Source organism: Canis lupus, chromosome 13 (assembly GCF_048164855.1).
Source record: "Canis lupus baileyi chromosome 13, mCanLup2.hap1, whole genome shotgun sequence".
Taxonomy (NCBI): domain Eukaryota; kingdom Metazoa; phylum Chordata; class Mammalia; order Carnivora; family Canidae; genus Canis; species Canis lupus.
The window spans coordinates 44838461-44857702 of record NC_132850.1 but is presented as its reverse complement, the minus strand read 5'-3'; the positions used below and the strand labels follow the sequence as shown (position 1 = coordinate 44857702).

Below are 19242 nucleotides of genomic sequence, written 5' to 3'. Positions count from 1 at the left end.
AAAATAATAATCTAAATCTAAACCTAAGTACTGTAAATATGAATATAGATAGAGATTTTGTATTTTTACAGAACTGGAAACATGTTCACATGCTTGCAAACTGCTCTTCTTAATTTGCAATATATTGGAGACATACATAAATATAGTTTTACTTGGTAGTTTTAAAATTCTTTAAAATAGTGGACCTTCCTTCATATGAACTCTCAGAATACTAATTTATAAGGGAGGGAACTTTTCTACTTAAAATGAATAAGAGAAGTCCAGAACTCATCAGCTCAGTACCCACAGTTCCTCAGTAGTGGTTTTTGAGGCACTTCGCAGAAAAGCTAAGACTCTGTTGTGCATTTGAATTGTAACTCGCAAAAGATGTTGAAATCCTAACCCCAGATACCTGTAAGTGTGACCTTATTTGGAAATAGACTTTGCAGATGATCAAGTTAAGATGAAGTCATTAGGGTTGGCCCCAACCCCATATGACTGGTGTCTTTATCAAAAAGGAAAATTTGATCACAGAAAGGGAGAAAATTTGATACACACAGGGAGGACACCATACAAGATGAAGGCCAAGATCAGGGTGATGCTTCTACAAGCCAAGGAACACCAAAGATTGCCAGCAGACACAAGAAGCTAGGAGAGAAGCATGTAAGATGTTCTCCCTCACAGCCCTTGAAAGGAACTAACCCCCTGGACACCTTTACCTAAGATTTCTAGTCTACAGAACTATGAGACAATTTCTGTGGCTCTAAGCCACCCAGTTTTGTACTTTGCTATGGCAGCCCTGGAAAAATAGTCCAGCCTCTTGGAGCATGATTTGGAAACCACTACATTATATAATTATTTTATAAGCCTGCAGGTATTCCACTGTTAGGAAGTACATAATCTACTTAATCATTCCCTTAGTAATGTATATGCATAGCACAAGTATCTCAATATTTTAAAGAATGAAGCTTTGAATAGTTTTTAAGGTGAATCTTGGCATATCTGCTGTGTTTTCCTGAAAATAATTTGCCAGAGGAGGAATTAATTGGGCTAAGAGAGAGAAACATTTGAAATTTTGATACTTACTGCCAACATGCTCAACTGAAAAGCTTATAATAATTTATTCTCTCTCTGTAGTGTCCAAGTATATATATTTCTCCACATCCTTAGTAGGTATTGTCATTCTTGCTTTCTAAAAATCTAGAGGTCACACACACACACAGAGGAATATTACACAGCCATAGAAGGATGAGATCTTGCCATTTGCAACAACATGAATAGACCTAGAGGGTATTATGCTAAGTGAAGTAAGTCAGACAGAGAAAGATAAATACCATATGATTTCACCCGTGTGGAGTCTAAAAAACAGAACAAGTGAATAAATAAACAAAAGGCAGAATCAGACCTAAAAATACAGAGAACAAACTGATGGTTGCCAGAGGGGAGAGGGTTGTCGGGGGGTGTGGATTGGCATAAAGGGAAGTGGGAGATACTTCAGCTGTGGAATAACTAAGTCATGGAAATAAGAGGCACAGTGTCGGGAACGTAGTCAATGGTATTTTAAAAGTGTTGCACGGGGACAGGTAGGAGCTATATACGCTTGTGAACATGGCATAGCATACAAAGTTGTTGAACCACTGTGGGTACACCTGAAAGGAATGAAACATGTGTCCACTATACTCAAATTTAAAAAACATAATACATTTAAGTTTTTATCAGAGTAATACATGCGGATATTTAAATAAATGAATGAGTTTTAAAAGTGAACAAGCCTGCAACAAAACCCAGCGGTCCTAGCTGCATCGCTGTCTACCCCTGCACTCCCCAGTAGCATCACTTTCGGTTCTTACAGCTGCTTCTTCTGGTTTTCACGTTTATACTTCTAAATAATATGCTTCTGCTAGTGTCTTTTTTTACTTTTAAATTTTAGATATTATCTAATGACTTCCGACTATGGAAGATAAGGAATTAGCTTTCTTATACGAATGGCCCCTCCCACCATCCCACTCTCCCAGAAAGGTTATATCACAATTTTGGTTAAATCAATATTCAGGGTTTACATTTATGATTATATATATATTATTTGCAGATAAGATTATTTTTCTTAAATAACTCTCCCCAGAGTTAATAGTTTACTACTTTTTGTTTAATTATCTAGGTACATATTAGTAATTCATATGGAAATTCTGCCTGAAGTCTACATCTCTTCTCATTATATTCTAACAGTGTTTTATCAGTTTCTGTCTTTGCTTTTCTTTCCTCTTTTGTTCAAATTATCCTGCCTGTGGCCATTCAGCTTCCTACCCCTCACTCTCTAGATCTGCTGCTGCACATCTATCTGGCTGGCTTTTCTTTCACCACAATTCTGGGGCTTTCATTTGCCTTTCTGCTGTGTTGCATTACCTGTTTCCTGGGTCATACATCTCCCTGTTCCCTCATTTGCTGCCTTGTTCTACCAGAGTAGTTTCTGCTGACAGTGGCAAGACCCTTCACTCTAGTGGAAATGCTCTTTATGATTCATTGAAAACATCATGCAAGTGTCTGGTAGCATCTTCTATCAAGTTGCTTAAGAAAAACTGTTCTTATCAGGAAAAATTGCTAATTTTAGCAAATGCCTTCTCATATGTACTGAGATAATCAAATAATTTTCTCTTTTAAGCTCTTAGGCTAGTGAATTACACTAAAAGACAGACTAATGAGAGACACACACAGAGAGGCAGAGACACAGGCAGAGGGAGAAGCAGGCTCCCTGTGGGGAACTGGATGTGGGACTCGATCCCAGGACCCTGGGATCATGACCTGAGCCAAAGACAAATGCGCAGCCACTGAGCCCCCCATGTGCCCTTATCCTAGGCATTATTGTGAAAATGACTACTAGTTCATGATATAATTCTCTTTGTGAAGTATTGCATTAAATTCCCTAATATATTATTTGGGATTTTTGCCTCTATTTGTCTTTGGGTTTCTTGTTTTGTTGTGGGTGGTTTTTCTCTCTATTTTTATCTGGTTATGATTTAGTGTTATGCTGTATTTGTATGAACTGAAAACTTTCCACCTCTTTCAATGTTCTTTAATAGTGTAAATAATGCAGGAATTATCTATTCTTTGCAGGTTTAATACAATGTGCCCAGAAGGTTATCTGGGCATTGTGCCCTTTTTAGGGTTTTTGTTTCCTCTACGGTTATTGGTTTTTTCAGGATTTCAGTTCTTTTTTTTTTTTTATTTTTTTTTTAATTTTTTTTTTAATTTTTATTTATTTATGATAGTCACACAGAGAGAGAGAGAGGCAAAGACATAGGCAGAGGGAGAAACAGGCTCCATGCACCGGGAGCCCGATGTGGGATTCGATCCCGGGTCTCCAGGATCGCGCCCTGGGCCAAAGGCAGGCGCTAAACCGCTGCGCCACCCAGGGATCCCAGGATTTCAGTTCTTTTTGAGTCAATTTCATTATTTAGTTTCTCCTACAAAAATAATCTATTTCAACTAATTTTCAAGTTTTTTCCACATTTTTTTCTCAGTCCTAATGTTGATTATTTTAGTTGTCTTCTTCTTCTTCTTTACCATGGTCACATTTGACAGTCTGTTTATTTAATTGCTCTTTTTAAAGAACTCATCAAAAAATTATATTTTTCATTTGATTAATCATCCACTTATTTGTGTTTTCTAATTTTTATGATTATTAACTTATTTTTTAGCTTATTTGGTTTTCCTCCTTCTTCTATCTCCTCCTCCTCCTTCTTCTTCTCCCTCTCTGTTTCTCTCCTTCCCTGTCTCTGTCTTGCTCTTTCTTTAGCTTCTTGAGTTGATACTTAGTTCATATACTTTTTAGGATTTTGCCTTCCACTCTCAAAAGGCAGGTTTTGTGCAGTATTTGCATCATTTGGTAGATTCTGCAAGAATATCAATGTAATTTATGACAATATCAATGTAAATATTTTTCTTAATTATATCTTTTCCTGTTTTTTTCTAATATTAATATTAGTACTCCAGCATTATTTTTCCAGTACATCTTCCTAGTTCTTTACAATAAACCTTTCTGCATCATTTTCCTTTTTTAAGATTTTATTTTTAAGTAATCTCTATACCAAACGTGGGGCATGAACTCACAACCGTGAGATCAAGAGTCACATGTGCTACCAACAGAACCAGCCAGGCTCCCCTGCATCATTTTCTTTTACAATATCTATTATATAATCATCATATAGCTGGTTCCTGCCACCTGTCTCTGCAATCTGAGTTTTGTTATCTTTTAATATTATGATTAATAATTGTTTTGATTTATTGTTTCCATTATATTTACTCCGCATTTTTTTCATTTTCTTTCTTACTTCCTGCCATTGTCTTCCAGCATCCAGAGTTGGTGATGAGAAAGTGAATACCAATCTGAATTTCACTTATTTGTGAACAGCTCCTTATTTTACTCTGGCCATTTTTAGGATTTGTACTTTATGCTTGGAGTTCTGAAATTTTACCAAGATGTATTTAGTATTTTTTCTTTACTAATTCTGAAACTTTTAAATATATGAATTTATTACTTTGAGTAACTTCTTTCTTTTTTATTTCTTTTTTTTTTTAATTTAAATCCAATTAGCCCACATACAGTACATCATTAGTTTCAGATGTAGAGTTCAATAATTTGTCAGTTGCATATAACACCCAGTCCTTCTTTTATTCTTAAATAATCACTTCTATTCTCTGTTTCTTCTGAAATTCCTAATTCCTATCATCTGTCTTCCATGTCTCCATTTTTCTGTGCCATAGCCCTGTGTTTGGGGATATTCTTTCCTCTCAATCTTCCAGCTAAACTATTTAATATTCACTCATATCCATTTCCCCTCTTCAGTCTCTATTTTGAATTATTTAAATCAATAGTTATATCTCAAATTTCCAATTATTTCTAAAATAATTTTAGACTATTTTTCATATCATACCTGTTTTATCTTATGGATGTAATATTTTCAAATCTCCCTGAGAATGAATGAATGTACATTAAAAAAAAAGTTTTCTGATGTTTCCTCACGGCAAGGCATTTAGTACAGCATTTTCTTTATCTTCCCTAGTGAGAGAAAGTCCACATTGCTGAGCTGCACATCATTTCCATCTCTATCAGGCCGAGGTGATGCTATGCCGAATGTGCAGGCTCTAGAGAAGGTAGGAGAAGAGGTTGACTGAAGTTCACAGAACGGGTTTTCTCCTCCTAAGTGGGCCTCCCCATCTCTCTGCCATTTCTGAAGTCTGTGCACAGGACTTTTCTCTAGACCTTCTCATAATCAGTCCTCTAATTTTGTTCCGTTTCTACCCATGACTGTCTGGCCAACCATATTCTGTTGCCTATGGAGCACTATAGACCCACACCTCTCTGTCTCTCCTTTCAGTCAAAGTGGAGAACTGGGTACACAGCTTGAGCTTTTGCCCATTGAATATATTTCTCTTTCTGATTGTCTTTCTGCTGGGCTGTGTCTAACTGGGGATTTCTTGTGCAGCAGTTCAGTTTTAGCTGGTGCTGGCATATCTTGCAAAGCTATAAACTGGCCTGACATTTTTTCCTTCTGCAGCATGTTGGCTATAGGGAACTCCTCATAAAGCAAGGCTATTGGTTTGGAGAAAGATTGCAGTGTAGTAGGGGTGGGTGCCATGGGCACCTGAGTCACTTACTTACATATTTTTTGTATCTGCTTGTACCCAGTGGCCTCTTCAGTTTGGGAACCTTATAGTTCTGGTATCAGATAGCACCAGCTTTTATTGGCCGTTCAGATCTTATGCTCACTCACTTTTTCAAGAGCAAACATTTAGTCACTACTAGTACTTACTTGGAAAACCTATTGCAGAGGGTATATCTTGCTCCAGAAACTTTAGGATTTTCCTCTCAAGGCTTGCTGGAGGACTCATGTTGTGTCTGCATCTTTTGTAAACACTTTAAATAGTATTGGGTTTACTGGGTCATAAAGCCAGAGCCGCTTCAACTGCAGCCTGGACTAGTAGCAGAGCCTTCTCTTGCTCTGGGCCCTACTCAAAACTGGCAGCTTTAAAATTTATTCAGTTTAGAAGACCATTATTTTACTAGCCCCCAACTAATGGCCTGCATGTATCCATATACTTGGACTTGTAACTTTGTAGTCTCTTCCTACTCTGACTCTGACTGGGCTACCAGATTTGTCTTGGTCAATAGGATAATAGATAACTTGACTCAGGAAGAAGCTGGAAAGGTCCTCATGTGTTTCTGCTTCCTCCCCTGAATCCTCTACTAGGTAGGCTGCTGGAGGATTTGAGATCATGTGGAGGAGGGCTGAGTTTTCCCAGCTGGAACAGCCAATCCTCCGTTGACTGATAAGAAATGATAAATGAGTTTTATTTTCAGCCACTAATTTTTGGGCTTAGTTTGTTTTGCAGCATTACTGAGACTATTGATAACTTATGCTCTTGGTTAAGTGGATAGGAACAGCACACTTAAAGTTGGCACCTACATACATCGCCTCTAAGCCTAAAAGAGGCTACCAAATCCCACCTTTTTCATAATTCTAGGGTTTGCAAGGTGCAGTGACTTATCTTCACTTTGGAGGAGTGATCCCTACCTGACTTCAGAAAAATAGACTCCTGAAAGCTTCCCTGAAATGTCCTCCAAATTTTCAATCTTGTCAGTGGATACTGCTGTTGCACAAACCTGGCTTCCATCTTCCTTCTGCTTTCCAAATTTCACAAGAGTACATCTCACCAACAGAATCTTTTATTTTATTTATTTTAAAGATTTTATTTATTTATTCATGAGAGACATAGAGGGAGGCAGAGACACAGGCAGAGGAAGAAGCAGGCTCCATGCGGGGAGCCCTATGTGGGACTCGATCCTGCAACTCTGGGATCACTCCCTGAGCCAAAGGCTCAACCACTGACCCACCCAGGCGTCCCTCATTGACAGAATCTAAATCGTATATAAAATCTTAGCTGCATAGGAGCCTTACAAACATAATATTTAACTTTCTAGATCCTGCTGTATGAGAGCAGGGTATAGGATTGAAAGGGCTGTGAGTACATACCAAGTACCAGTAGGAACTATTGCAGGCATTCGTACCCTGAGCCTGGAGAAAACACTGATTGAATCTACCTTTCCAGCCCCAGCCTTCACTTTTCTTTTTGTATCTCCTTTTCCCCAGCCAACAGGACAACTAGAGAATCTCTGACTGCTCGTTTTCTGTACTCATACCAAGCAGTTTCCTCCTTTTAGCCCTGCAAGTTGAAATCCTGTTGATCTGTCACTGCTGTCTCGATCACCATTTCCTCTCATTAGACTTTCTGCAGGCCTCCAGAAACAGATGCTTCCTTCCTTCTTTAAAATTCCTTCATGTTTGTGGCACCCAGGTGGCTTAGTTGGTTAAGCATCTGCCTTTGGCTCAGGTCATGATCCCCGGATTCTGGGATTGAGCCCCTGCTTCTCCCTCTCCTCTCTGTCTCTCATTCTGTCAAATAAATAAATAAAATCTTTAAAAATAAATACAATTCCTTCACATTTTGGTACTTCTCTCATGACACTGCTCTTACTTTACATGGCCTTCCTGTATAATCTATCTCTAATTCCCTTCCTCTGCAGGACAAGGACCTGAGAATAGGAGTCATCTCTTAGCCTCCTTTATAACCCATGTAACACTAATAAAGTATTTTGGACAATGTGTACTCTCAGTAAATATTTGCTGATGCAAATTGAAACAGATCCACACACACTCTGGTAGATCCTGTGCTAAATACCAAAAAGAGCATGGACGGCACTCTTCAGGGATAGACTGCTGATATCGGACATCTCAGTCCTGTGGCTTAGAAGAGGACAAAATTTATAATGTTTTGCTTGGGGCTACAATTAGTAGGTTGGGTTCTCTCACAACCTACTGGGGCAAAACTCAATTAGAGAAGTGTGGGGGAACTTACTCCTTTCAAGCTTATTTTTAATGAATAAGGTCTTGCCTGGGAAGTACTTGAGCCATAACAAAGAGTTAATAGCCTAGTCACAGGTTTGCTTTACTTCCTAGCCAGTCCTAGCTTAAGCATAGTGGGGGAAAAAAAGGCCTTTTGGCTATATTCATGGTCATTGGGACATACTCTGTCTCTCTACAGTTCCGTGTATGTGCAATTTCCTGATGCAGGTGACTGTCAAGTTCCATGACCAGTAACTGGTGGCGTCCCTCTCAACTCCGCTTCCTCCTGCTGCTGGAATGGACCCCCGATTGCTTTGACTCCAGATGGGCCATCGTTAATTAGGTCAGCAGGTGAGTTGACTGTCACAATTTTTCCTCTGCCATGTTCTACTAACGGGGGAAAATGGGAGGAGAAGAAACCTCTCCTGGCCTCTTCTATTCAGCTGCTGGTTGGCTTTGGGAAATGCAGGAAGCCCCGAAGGAAAGGGAGAGGTACCGTCTGTGGTGACTTTGAATCCACTAGGCTGTGGGTATAACTTTCTCCACTCTAAGCCTGAGCGAGACTGATGTTTTGCAGACTCACAGAAGATGATCGTCTCTATATGAATACATGGATGGCAAGTGTCATGTTCAGACATGAGTGATGACTGCCCTCTATTGTTCCCATATTAGGAAAGTGGAGCCTCCCAAAGCTGGGTGCCCGTGGAAAAATGAACAAGTATACCTGCCACTGAGGAAAGTAGTTCAGCGAGATTTTGTTTTCCCCTTTGCCCACCTCAGCTCACTAATGTGCAGGCTACATATGTTTAGAATTAGCAAGTAAGGTTCTTATCCTTCATTTCCCTGTTTCCCATCCCCCCACTTTTAAGGTTGCTTATTCAAAATGGAACTAAGCTTCCAGGCTCCTTGGAGGTCACCCATCTCTCAGTACAGGTGCAGTGGAAACCTGTTTACTGAGCTCTCATTAGGTCTGGAGCTGTTTTACTTTCATAGCTCTCTGGAGGGCTAATGAGGTTTTAAGAACCACTTGCAGCAACTCCAGATTTTACACAGCAACCTAATTTTTCAGAGAATGTTTTCAAGAGTACCTTGTGGGGGGATACATTCTTTGCCCAGATAAATGCAATTGCGAATATGAGAGAAGTTAATCCAACATCCACATTCACTTCCTTTTTTTAAAAAACTGATATGCCCAAGCTCTAATACCTTCATTTCCCCCTTCATTTGTAACGGCAAAGCCCTTGACCAGAAAAATGAATGTGCAGTTGGCAAGAGCTGAAAAGAGGTCTGCTTAAATGATTTTTAATTTATGTTAAAATGCTAAGGGCAGTTTTCCAGGTCCCTGTTGAATACCTCACAAAATTAAGGTTTTTGAAGCCTACCTTTAAAAGAAGAACTAAAATATTTTAAAACATTCCTTTAAATTTTAGCTGCTCCAACTATATCTTTTATTCTTACCCTACTGGGATGCAGCCACTAGTTAGGAGTGGGTCTTAGAGCTCTGGTCTGGAAGTTAGAGACCTGTCTTCTACTCTTGCCCCCAAAACAAAAAGTGGTGTTAGTGTGAACTTATGAAATGGTACCCCTTCTTCTCTTCTTCTAAAGTGAACACTGACTTGATGTGAAGAATCATAAGCATGCCTTTCCAAAATACTTTTCATTTACTGGTGTTTTTATGTTCGCAGCATGTACTATCTCTTTGGATTGGTGTCTTCTTGGAAAGAAACCACAAAATAGTTGATCATCTAAATTGTGAACTCTTGATACTGTTGATTATTTGGCCTAATTTTTACAGGAGGCTGACTTTTCATTTGCCACTTAACGTATCAAAGTTAAAATTGTAACAGTATTTCTTTTTTTTTAAGATTTTATTTATTTATTAATTCATGAGAAACAGAGAGAGAGAGAGAGAGAGAGGCAGAGATGCAGGCAAAGGGAGAAGCAGGCTCCATGCAGGGAGCCCGACGTCGGACTCAATCCCAGGTCTCCAGGATCACGCCCTGGGCTGAAGGTGGCACTAAACCACTGAGCCACCAGAGCTGCCCTGTAACAGTATTTCTTGAACAAGATACAATCATGCAGATATACACCAGGAGATAAATGCTTAAAAAATAAGAATCACCTTAAATGTTGAAGCTAGGTAAAAAAAGATGCCATTTTAAAGAAAATTTGTAAGATGCACCCTCCAAATAAAAAGAGATACCTTTTAAAATGATCTTTACAGTGACACCACATCATTATTTAGGATGATAGTCATTGATTATTATTCTTCACTGAGGTAGTTAATCATCACACAATTTTCAGGGTTTTTTAAAAATTCATTTTTTAGTTTTTTAATTTAGGTTTTTGCCTATCACTGTGCTAAGTTCCATAGGAGATATTAAAGACACACAAAGTCTTGACCTCATGGAATTTATAGTTTAGGCCACACGATTACTGGGTGGGTGGGGGTGGGATGTGGGTATAACATAAATGATCAAGGTTGAATGAGGCATGCTAATCCTAGATGCAAGCAGCTCAAAGAAAGGAAGCACAGCAATGTAAATGATCAGAAGGAGCGTTTAAGACATTGGCTAGGTTGGGGGGGTGGGTAGTTTCAAATATGAAAACAGATGAAAGGCACAAGGGAGGTTTAGACAACTGTCCCCTAGGTATGGCCACCTAGAGGGCTCAGATCTAGAAACCAAACCCAACTGAATGTAACCATCTTCTCTCTGAAACCCTCTCTCCTTTTGTGTTCCTGAGTCAGCAGACAGTACCAGTGTCCTCCCAGTTCCTTAGACTAGAAAACTGGGACTTATCTTAAATTCTCCCCTCTCTCTTTCCTCCCACATCAGTTCTGTCATTTTCTCTTTGGGGGCCACCTTTCGAGAGCTCCCAAGATGCCCATTGCCACAGAACTGAGACCAGTTTGATATTGTCACTACTCTGCTCCCCCCATTCATTGCAATCTTCTCTTCCATTAGCTCCTTTTCTGAGAGGTTTATTCTTGTATTTCTCATCTTGCCTAAAATTTTCAAATCAGTGAATTGATTTAGATTGACTTCCCTGTGCCAGTCAGACACTTCCTGAGTTAAAGGTTCTGATCTAGTTTCTTAGTGTCCTGACAAGGTTCATCCCTGCCCATCCCACCTCGTTCCAGCCCCCAGACTCTGGTTATGGGGTGTTTCAGCTTTCCTGACTCCCTCTTGTCCATTCCTACTCTGCCTACCTTGGTTTAGGTGTTCATAATCTTTTCTTGGTGCGGTAGGTTGAGTTAATATGTTCAGCAAATATTTACTGTCCCCTTTTACCCTATGGGTAGAGAATCCTACTGTGTCCTGTACCTGAGGTTGGCCATGTGACTTTGGCTGGTGTAGTGTGGGCAGCAGGGATAGTTTGCTATCTCTGAGCAGGGGCTTTAGGGGACATCACACATTCCTACCCACCTCCCCTGCATGCCTGTCATCCATCAATAGAAGAGCATGGCCCACAGAAGTCATTGCTCCTTCATCTTGTGTCCCAATGTGGAAGACCCACGGAGCACACATGATCTGCCATGTCTGGAGCCAAGCCACACTCGGTCCTGCACAGCCCAGCTGAATTAATACCAACCTACAGCTGACCAACAGACCCCTGAGTCTGTTGTTGTAAGATACAAAGGTTTTGGAGGAAATGAGTATTTGTTGTTGTATGCCGCTAAGATTTTGGATTGTGTATTACTGTGGTAAACCTGACACATACATCTGAATTTCAGCAAAAACCTCCTACCTAATCTTCTAGTCTTCAGTTTTACCTTCCTCCCATTTATCCTTCACACTAGAGTAAATACAAATTCTTCAGTAGCTCCCATGTGCCACAGGATAGATATCCAAGATAGAGTAAAAGATTTACCTGCCCACCTTCACCTGTTCTCGATCTTGCATTTTAAGCTCTAGCCATGTCTACATACCCAATGTCCCTAATATTCACAGTACTGTCTCTCTGTGCTCTCTTTGCAAATGCTGTCAATTCTCAGGCAAATACTTCTCCCAGACCCTCTCCCTCTACACCCTCCATCCAGCCCTTTCACCTGCAAAACCCTTTTGAGGTTGAAGTTTGCCACCTCTGGAAATCCTTCCCTGGTTTCCCTAAACTCTCAGAACAGTTTGCACCATTCCATGATTACACACTATGGTTTGAAATCGATTATTTTTATACATCTCTTTCAGTTAGGTTGTAAACAATTTGCTGACAGGAAGTTTGTCTTTTCATCTTCTTGACTGAAGGACTTAGCATTTTTCCAGGCATATTTTAGATACTCAAAAAGTGAAGCAATGAATGTGTAGTTGATATTGCAATCAATTCTGCTTAATGTCTTTCTCATCTGGTTGAACCATGTTCACTTATTGTAGACCATGAATTTGGATTGGCCCACATCTGTCACCAAGGTGCTCCTTCTCAAACTATACCTGAAACACCAAGTGAATACTCTCATGTGACCAATGACCAGGTCAAGAAATGAAGCATTCCTGGCACCTTTCTTTTTCTGCAGTCACTGCAGCTTCCTCTCAGATGTAGGTGGTGTTCTGCCTTCTATCACCATAGATTTGTTTCGCCTGTTTTAAAACAATATATAAATGGAATCATAAAGTATATGCTTTGTGTCTGGCTTCTTTTGGTCAACATTATAAGTTGTGAGATTCATTCAAGTCATTGTGAACAGCAGTATTTCATTTTCACTGCTGTATAGCACCTCATGGTATAAATATAACACAATTTATTTATCTTCACTGTTAATAGATATTTAGATTGTATCCTAAATGAATAAGGATGCTATGCACATTTTTGTTTGTGTCTTTTTGTGTCCATATATAAATTTCTGTTGAGTATATACGTAGGAGTAGAATTTCTGGGCCACAGAGTATATAAATGTTCACTTGTGGCAGATGCTTCTAGACTCTTCTTCAAAGTGTACCAATTTTTGCTCTCATCAATAGTGTGTGAGAGTTCCTCTTATTTTACATCCTCATCAACTCCTGATATTATCATCTTTTTCATTTTATTAAATCTGGTGGATATGCCATGGCTTTAATTTGCCCTTCCCTGATGACTAATGATGTTGAACATTTAAAAAAAATATATGTTTACTTACCATTTGGATTACTTCTATGAAATCCCATTTTTCCATTTGATTGTCTTTTTCTTAAGAATTCTCTGAAATCAGATGCTAATATTTTGTATAGTATGCTTTGTTTCTATCTTCCCAAGAGAGATTGGCTGATAATTTTCCTTTTTTGTAATATTCTTCTCAGTTCAGAGCGAAGAATATTTTGGTCTTATGAGATAAGTTGGAAAATGTTCTTTTTCTAGTCTCTGGAAAAGTTTAATGTAAGAGGGTGTTATTTCCAATGTTTTCTTTAAGAGTCCGTATACATAGTGCTTAAGTCATATGAGCCTTGAAATCAGACTGCTGATTCCAGCGTGAATCATGGCTTTGCCACTTTCTTAGTGTGTTGACCTTGGGAAAGTAACATAATCTCTTTGTGCCTTAGCCTTCCTACCTATTGAATGGGGTAATAAAAGTACCAGCTTCATTAAATCATTGTCAGGATCTCACGGGTTTTATATGTAAAATTCCTAGTACTGTGTCTGACACGTTAGGAATTTACTGATTATTAGCTATAGTTATTATTTATCTGTCTAATCTGTGCTTTTGCTCATGGCATAGTGTTTCATAGAAACAGAAGCTGGATTCTTTTCATGGTGTTGGTTTGACAATAAGCCTCATATGGATTGAGGAAGTAAGTAGAGATTTTTAAATGGGATGCTGAAATCAAATTCTTCTTCACACTTGGCCTTTTCTCAGGCATATTTTTTCCTTTCCTTTTTCTCTCTTTTGTGAAATGTCAGGGAAGAGACATAAGAAGCTCTCTGTGGAAATAGTACCCAGGGAAAGACACGGATCTTAGTCATGGTACTTTCTTGGGGTTTTGGCAATATCCTAGGTGGGTGTAGGTCCACATGGCAGATATTCCGTGGTTAGAGGACCTCAGAGATCTTCAGTTTTTGTTCTTAACAAAAGGAAGCCCAGCCTTCCCAAGGTGTGGTTTGAATTCTTGATTTGGTGGTTGTTAGGGTCTCTGAAAATACCATGCAGCTTTAAAGCAATGATCGAGTCATTACTATGCAAATCTTTTCTTTTTTTTCTCTTTCAGCCTTTGTGTCACTAAAATACCACTTAAGTGGGATGGATGTCTGTTTTCATCTGGTTTATATCTGAGATTGAAGACACATGGCTCTCTGATTAACTCTGAAACCATTAACACCACATCTTCATCAGAAAAACCACAGAAATTAGGGTTAAATGGGTCCTCCTGTGATTTTCTCTAATCCTTGTCCAGCTTTACTGGCTTCTCTCTCTGCTTCCCTTATGTCTTCTCTCTGCTTTTTACTTTGGATGGAATTACCCATCCCAGACCTCCCATACCTACTCCTACCTTGACATTTTCTTCTTGCACAGTTCCTGCCTTCAGGATGCAGACCATGCTCCTCTCATCCTTCTTTATGAGCACTGAGAAAACAGAAAGATAACAGCTGTGGATTCCTATTGTTTGCAGGTGTCTGGTCTGAAGATAATCACTGTATTCTATGCAGCCACAAAAATATTTGCCATTGAAAAAATAGTTTTAATAATTCTGTGCTTCTGTTTAACCTCAGTTGTTTGAAATCCTACTCATTTTCTGTAACATAGACCAAATCAAACATTGTGTTATTTATTTGTGGTGTTACTCTGATGTCAGGATGAGATGCCAGACTTCCTTCGCATTTTGTTCGTACTCTTATTTTAATATTCTTGTCTGCGGCAGGTATGAATCTCAGTTCAAAATCCTACATGACAAACAAACAAAAAAAAAAAACAACAAAAAAGAGAGAATACTTTTTTATACCTCACTATGTTCTTTGAATATGTAAAAACAAACAAAACAAACAAAACAAAAAAAAGAGAATACTTTTTTATACCTCACTATGTTCTTTGAATATGTAAAAACAAACAAACAAACAAAAAAAAACAAAATCCTACATGTGCAAGCATCAAGAAAAATGTGATTTTATTTTTTTTAATCACAGATTTTTAGCTTTTTACAGTCCCATCATTGTTTTTTCTTCCTTCTCTTTCAGGGGCATTATTTAATTTTAGATGTGGCAGAGACAGAATTAATAGCCTTCATTCCCTACCATTCCCTTATCATGTAACTTTGTATTGCCCTCCAACTATGGACAAGATTATCCACAGCCCTTGACTCTAGGACCTGCTTTAGTCAGTGGGATATTGGCAAACATAAAGTGATCAAAAGCTTGAAACATGTATGAAGAGTTGGACTTGCTCACTCTTGAGCCTCCACTGTCACTGTTAGAGAAAAAAAAGCCTAGACTAGCTGACTAGTTCCAGGAAAATGGTGAGAGACAGGTAGAGCCGAACTCATCCCCCAGTTACAGCAACCTAGGCCAGTGAAACCCAGCTGATCTGCAACTAAGCAAGTGGTTGTTTTAAATCATTGTGTTTTGGGATAGTTATGCAGCATTTTTATAGCAAGAGATGATACATTAAGTCCATTAGGCTCAAGAGAGTGGCATCTTGGTAAGATTCTTTGCTACATCCTTGTCCTCCTCTATACTTCGATCATAAATCCATTGAAATCATTGTCATGTTTTTCTTATATTGACCAGAAGGTCCCTAGAATTCAGATCTCTCTCAGCTACTTCTGTGATTTTCTCATGCCTTACCAGGGTGTGGGAAACTCAACCTATTGAGGCAGGTCTGCTTATTTCCCTGGGCCATACTGAGGCAACTCTGAAGGACGTGAACCTCCCTGGGCTCCGCACGAAGTCTAAGGTTTCCTCTGCTGTTTTACCCCCTGACTAACATATCTGGGATTTCTGTTATTTCCTCTTCCTCCCCTAAGACTCAGCCCAGGGTAGGTAGAGCTACAAGGTGAGGAATAGGTTTCTTTATCAGAGAAATAACCCAAGGCCAAGGTCTGTTATTTCTCGTTTATCCAGCCCTTCACTCAAACCCTTTCTCTTTCCTGGAGCAGAAAAACTAATCAACTGGTTGTGTATTCTTCCAAATCTATTGTTTGTTGTGCAAAGTTTGGACCTTGGTATCCTTCAAAGCTTTTAACTTGGAAGTCTAGAATTTGACTCTTTTGTTCTTTTCATGCAATTAATGTCTTATGGTAAAGTTTTGTTGCCTGAATGGAGGATGGTTATGGGGTAAAATTCTGAGGGGAAAAAAAAGTAAATGTTAACATGGTACAATATTACCCTACTGCACATTCTGTTATCAATAAAAAGTAGAACTGCTAACACGCTATTGAGGCCTCTCTCCTAAATTTCAGATCTATATATCCAGTTGTCTACCTCAGACCTCCAGACCTGGGTGACCTGTAGAGATCTCAGGCTCAACACGACCAAAGTGAACACATCTTCTTGCTCTCATGTAATCACTTATTTCAGTAACTGGCATCATTATCCACCCAATTGTTTGGGAGGATCCTTGGGAAGCCTTCTCTGACGTGAGGCTTTCCTTCACATGTGACATTCAATCATCAGAGTACATCCTACATTTTTTTCTCTCTATTCCTTCTGACCAGACTCCTGTCACTGTCATTTCTCACCTGTGCTACCACAACAGCCTCCTAAATTGTCTCTCCACTCCAGTCTTCTTTCCCTTTCATGAATTCTCCACATGGTAGCCATCTTCTCATAATATAAACCAGGTCACATGAGTCTGTGCTAAAAGTCCATCTATGCATTTCTTATGTTCATAAGATGGAATTCAAAATTCTTACTGTGGCTTTGAAGACCACACTCTATCTGTGTCTCCAGCTTAGTGAAGCTAAGCTTGTCACTTGTACCCTAGCTCTCTTTGCTCTTGGCAGTCACCTGTCAATATCTTGAATAAGCTATGCTTTTTTTATGCTTCCAGGATTTTGTTCAAATTGTTCGTTCCCTGGAGAAGTCTCCTCATTATGACTCCTCACACACCACACACCCTTCCCTGGTTAATTCCTATAGTTCAATTTAAATATTATGTCCTTGAAGACACCTGCCCTGACTTCATCTGTACTCCATGATGTACTTGTATATCATCCTATTTTCTAAAACTCTCATCAGACTTACACTTACTGATTTTTCCTTTTGAGTGATTTTTTAAAGATCATTTAATTTATTCATTCATGAGAGACACAGAGAGAGAGAGAGAGAGAGAGAGAGAGAGACAGGCAGAGGGAGAAGTTTATAGTGCACCCAGCATCCCCGTTGAGTGATTTTTTAATTGAAGTATACATCATACAAAAATGTGTACCGATCTTGGGTATATAATGATGAATTTTTACAAAAAGAACACACCCATGTTATCACCCACCTAGATCAAGAAATCAGAAATTACCAGCACACCAGAAATCCACTTGTGCCTTCTTCCAATAAAAACTGCCTTCAAGGTAACCACTATCTTGATTTCTGCTGTCACAGATTAAATTTGTATTTTCGTTAATTTTATATAAGTAGAATAAATAGATATAGTATGTATTTTTTAAGGTCATCTTTTGCCCAGTATTATGTGTGTGAAATTCATGGTATGTGTGGCAATGATCTTTCTTTCTCATTCTTCTCAATGAGTATACCACAATTTGTTCTCTGGTTAACTGACATTTGGGTGTTTCCAATTTCCAGCTGTTATGAATACTACTACTATGATCAATATTCTCACATCCTTATATCCATTTTTGTTTTTGTCTTTTTGGGAAAGATTTCCATATTTCTGTTCTACATATAAGTAAGAGTGGATTGTAGGGTCATTGGGTGGATATATGTTTGTTTAACTTTAGTAGATACCATCAAACAATTTTCCAATGACATTGTACTTATTTAAACTCCCACCAGAAATGTATGAAAATTTTGGTGGTTTTACATTCATGCTAACATCTGGTACTGTCAGTATTTTTTATTGAGTCTTTCTTGTGGGTGCATAGTGGTATCTTTATTGTGTTTTATAATTTGGGTCTAATGGCTAATGAAGTTGAATATCCTTTTATTGTCTGTATATACTCTTTTGTGCCATTCTTTTTCAAGTCTTTGGGCTATCTTTTTTTTCTTATTGATATGTTAGGGATTTTTGTGTGTGTGTGTGTGTGTGTGTGTTTAATATATTCTGTACATCATCTCTTTCTTTTAATTTAAATTCAGTTTGCCAACATGTATCGTTAGTTTCAGATGTAGTGTTCAATAATTTATCAGTTGCCTGTAACACCCAGTGCTCATCACATCATGTGCCCTCCTTAATACACATCACCCAATGTCCTTAGCTTATCTTTCATACTTCCAAGGGTGTCTTCTCAGAACAGAAGTACTTGATGTTATTTTATTTTTTTAAAAGATTTTATTTATTTATTCATGAGAGACACAGAGAGAGAGCCAGAGACACAAGCAGAGGGAGAAGCAGGCTCCATGCAGGGAGCCCAACATGGGACTGGATCCCCAGTCTCCAGGATCACACCCTGGGCTGAAGGTGGCGCTAAACCACTGAGCCACCCAGGCTGCCCTTTTGATTTTAATAAGGTCTAGTTTATCAGTATTTTTCTTTGTGGATTTTTGTGTCTTATTTAAAAATTGCTCCCTATCCCAGAATTATGGGATCAATCCTTGCCTGGGATTTGATTTTGAATGTCACTGGATCTATAGAAAAGTTTGAGGAGAATCAAATCTTAATAATCTTGAATTCTTCCAATCCATTAACATGTTCCATGTCTCAGTTTATTTAGGTCTTCTTTACTTTCCCTTTAATATTTTGTAGTTTTCAGTATATATTGCTCATATACATCTTTTGTTAAATTCATTCCTAGTTATTTTATTTTTTATGAGATTATATACAGTATTTTTTTAAAATTTCAGTTTCCAGTTGTCTTTTTGTTAGGTCATAGAAATGCAATTAATCTTTGTATATTGATTTTGATATTAGTGATGCTCTAAATTCACTTATTAATTCTAATAGTTTGCAGATTACTTTGAAGTTTTTATGTATATAGTCGTGTCTTTTGCAAATAAAGCTAGTGCTTTTTCTCTTTCCTATCTTTTTACCTTCCCTTCTTTTTCTTTTCTATTGTATTGACTAGGGCTTCCCATACAATGCTGAGAAAATGCATTGGTGGTACACATTGTTGCTCTTAGACATTACTGGTTGTCGCCACTGAGGAGGTGGTGCCACTAGCACTAGTGGGTACAGGCCAAGGATGCTGCTAAGCCTCCAAAATGCACAGGCCATACTCCTACAACAAAGGATTATCCAGACCCAAATCACAATAATGCCTAGTTGAGAAATCTTGATGTAAAGGAAAGCAAA

At 38.6% G+C, this 19242-nt stretch overlaps 1 protein-coding gene across 5 annotated transcripts in view; it reads left to right on the top strand.

Annotated features, from left to right (window-relative positions):
* Positions 1 to 19242, top strand: part of ANAPC10 (anaphase promoting complex subunit 10) — a 261250-nt gene that overhangs the window by 202601 nt on the left and 39407 nt on the right. For 4 of the 5 annotated variants that reach the window (XR_012006050.1, XR_012006049.1, XR_012006051.1 and 1 more), the window contains exon 5: positions 8109 to 8231. Coding sequence is in view for 1 of the 5 variants with exons in the window: in XM_072773453.1 (XP_072629554.1) it covers positions 8080 to 8103 (24 nt within the window). In the remaining 4 variants the exon portion in view is untranslated. Of the gene's footprint in view, positions 1 to 8079; positions 8232 to 19242 lie in introns of those variants that run through there. The other variant, XM_072773453.1, reaches the window with a different exon arrangement.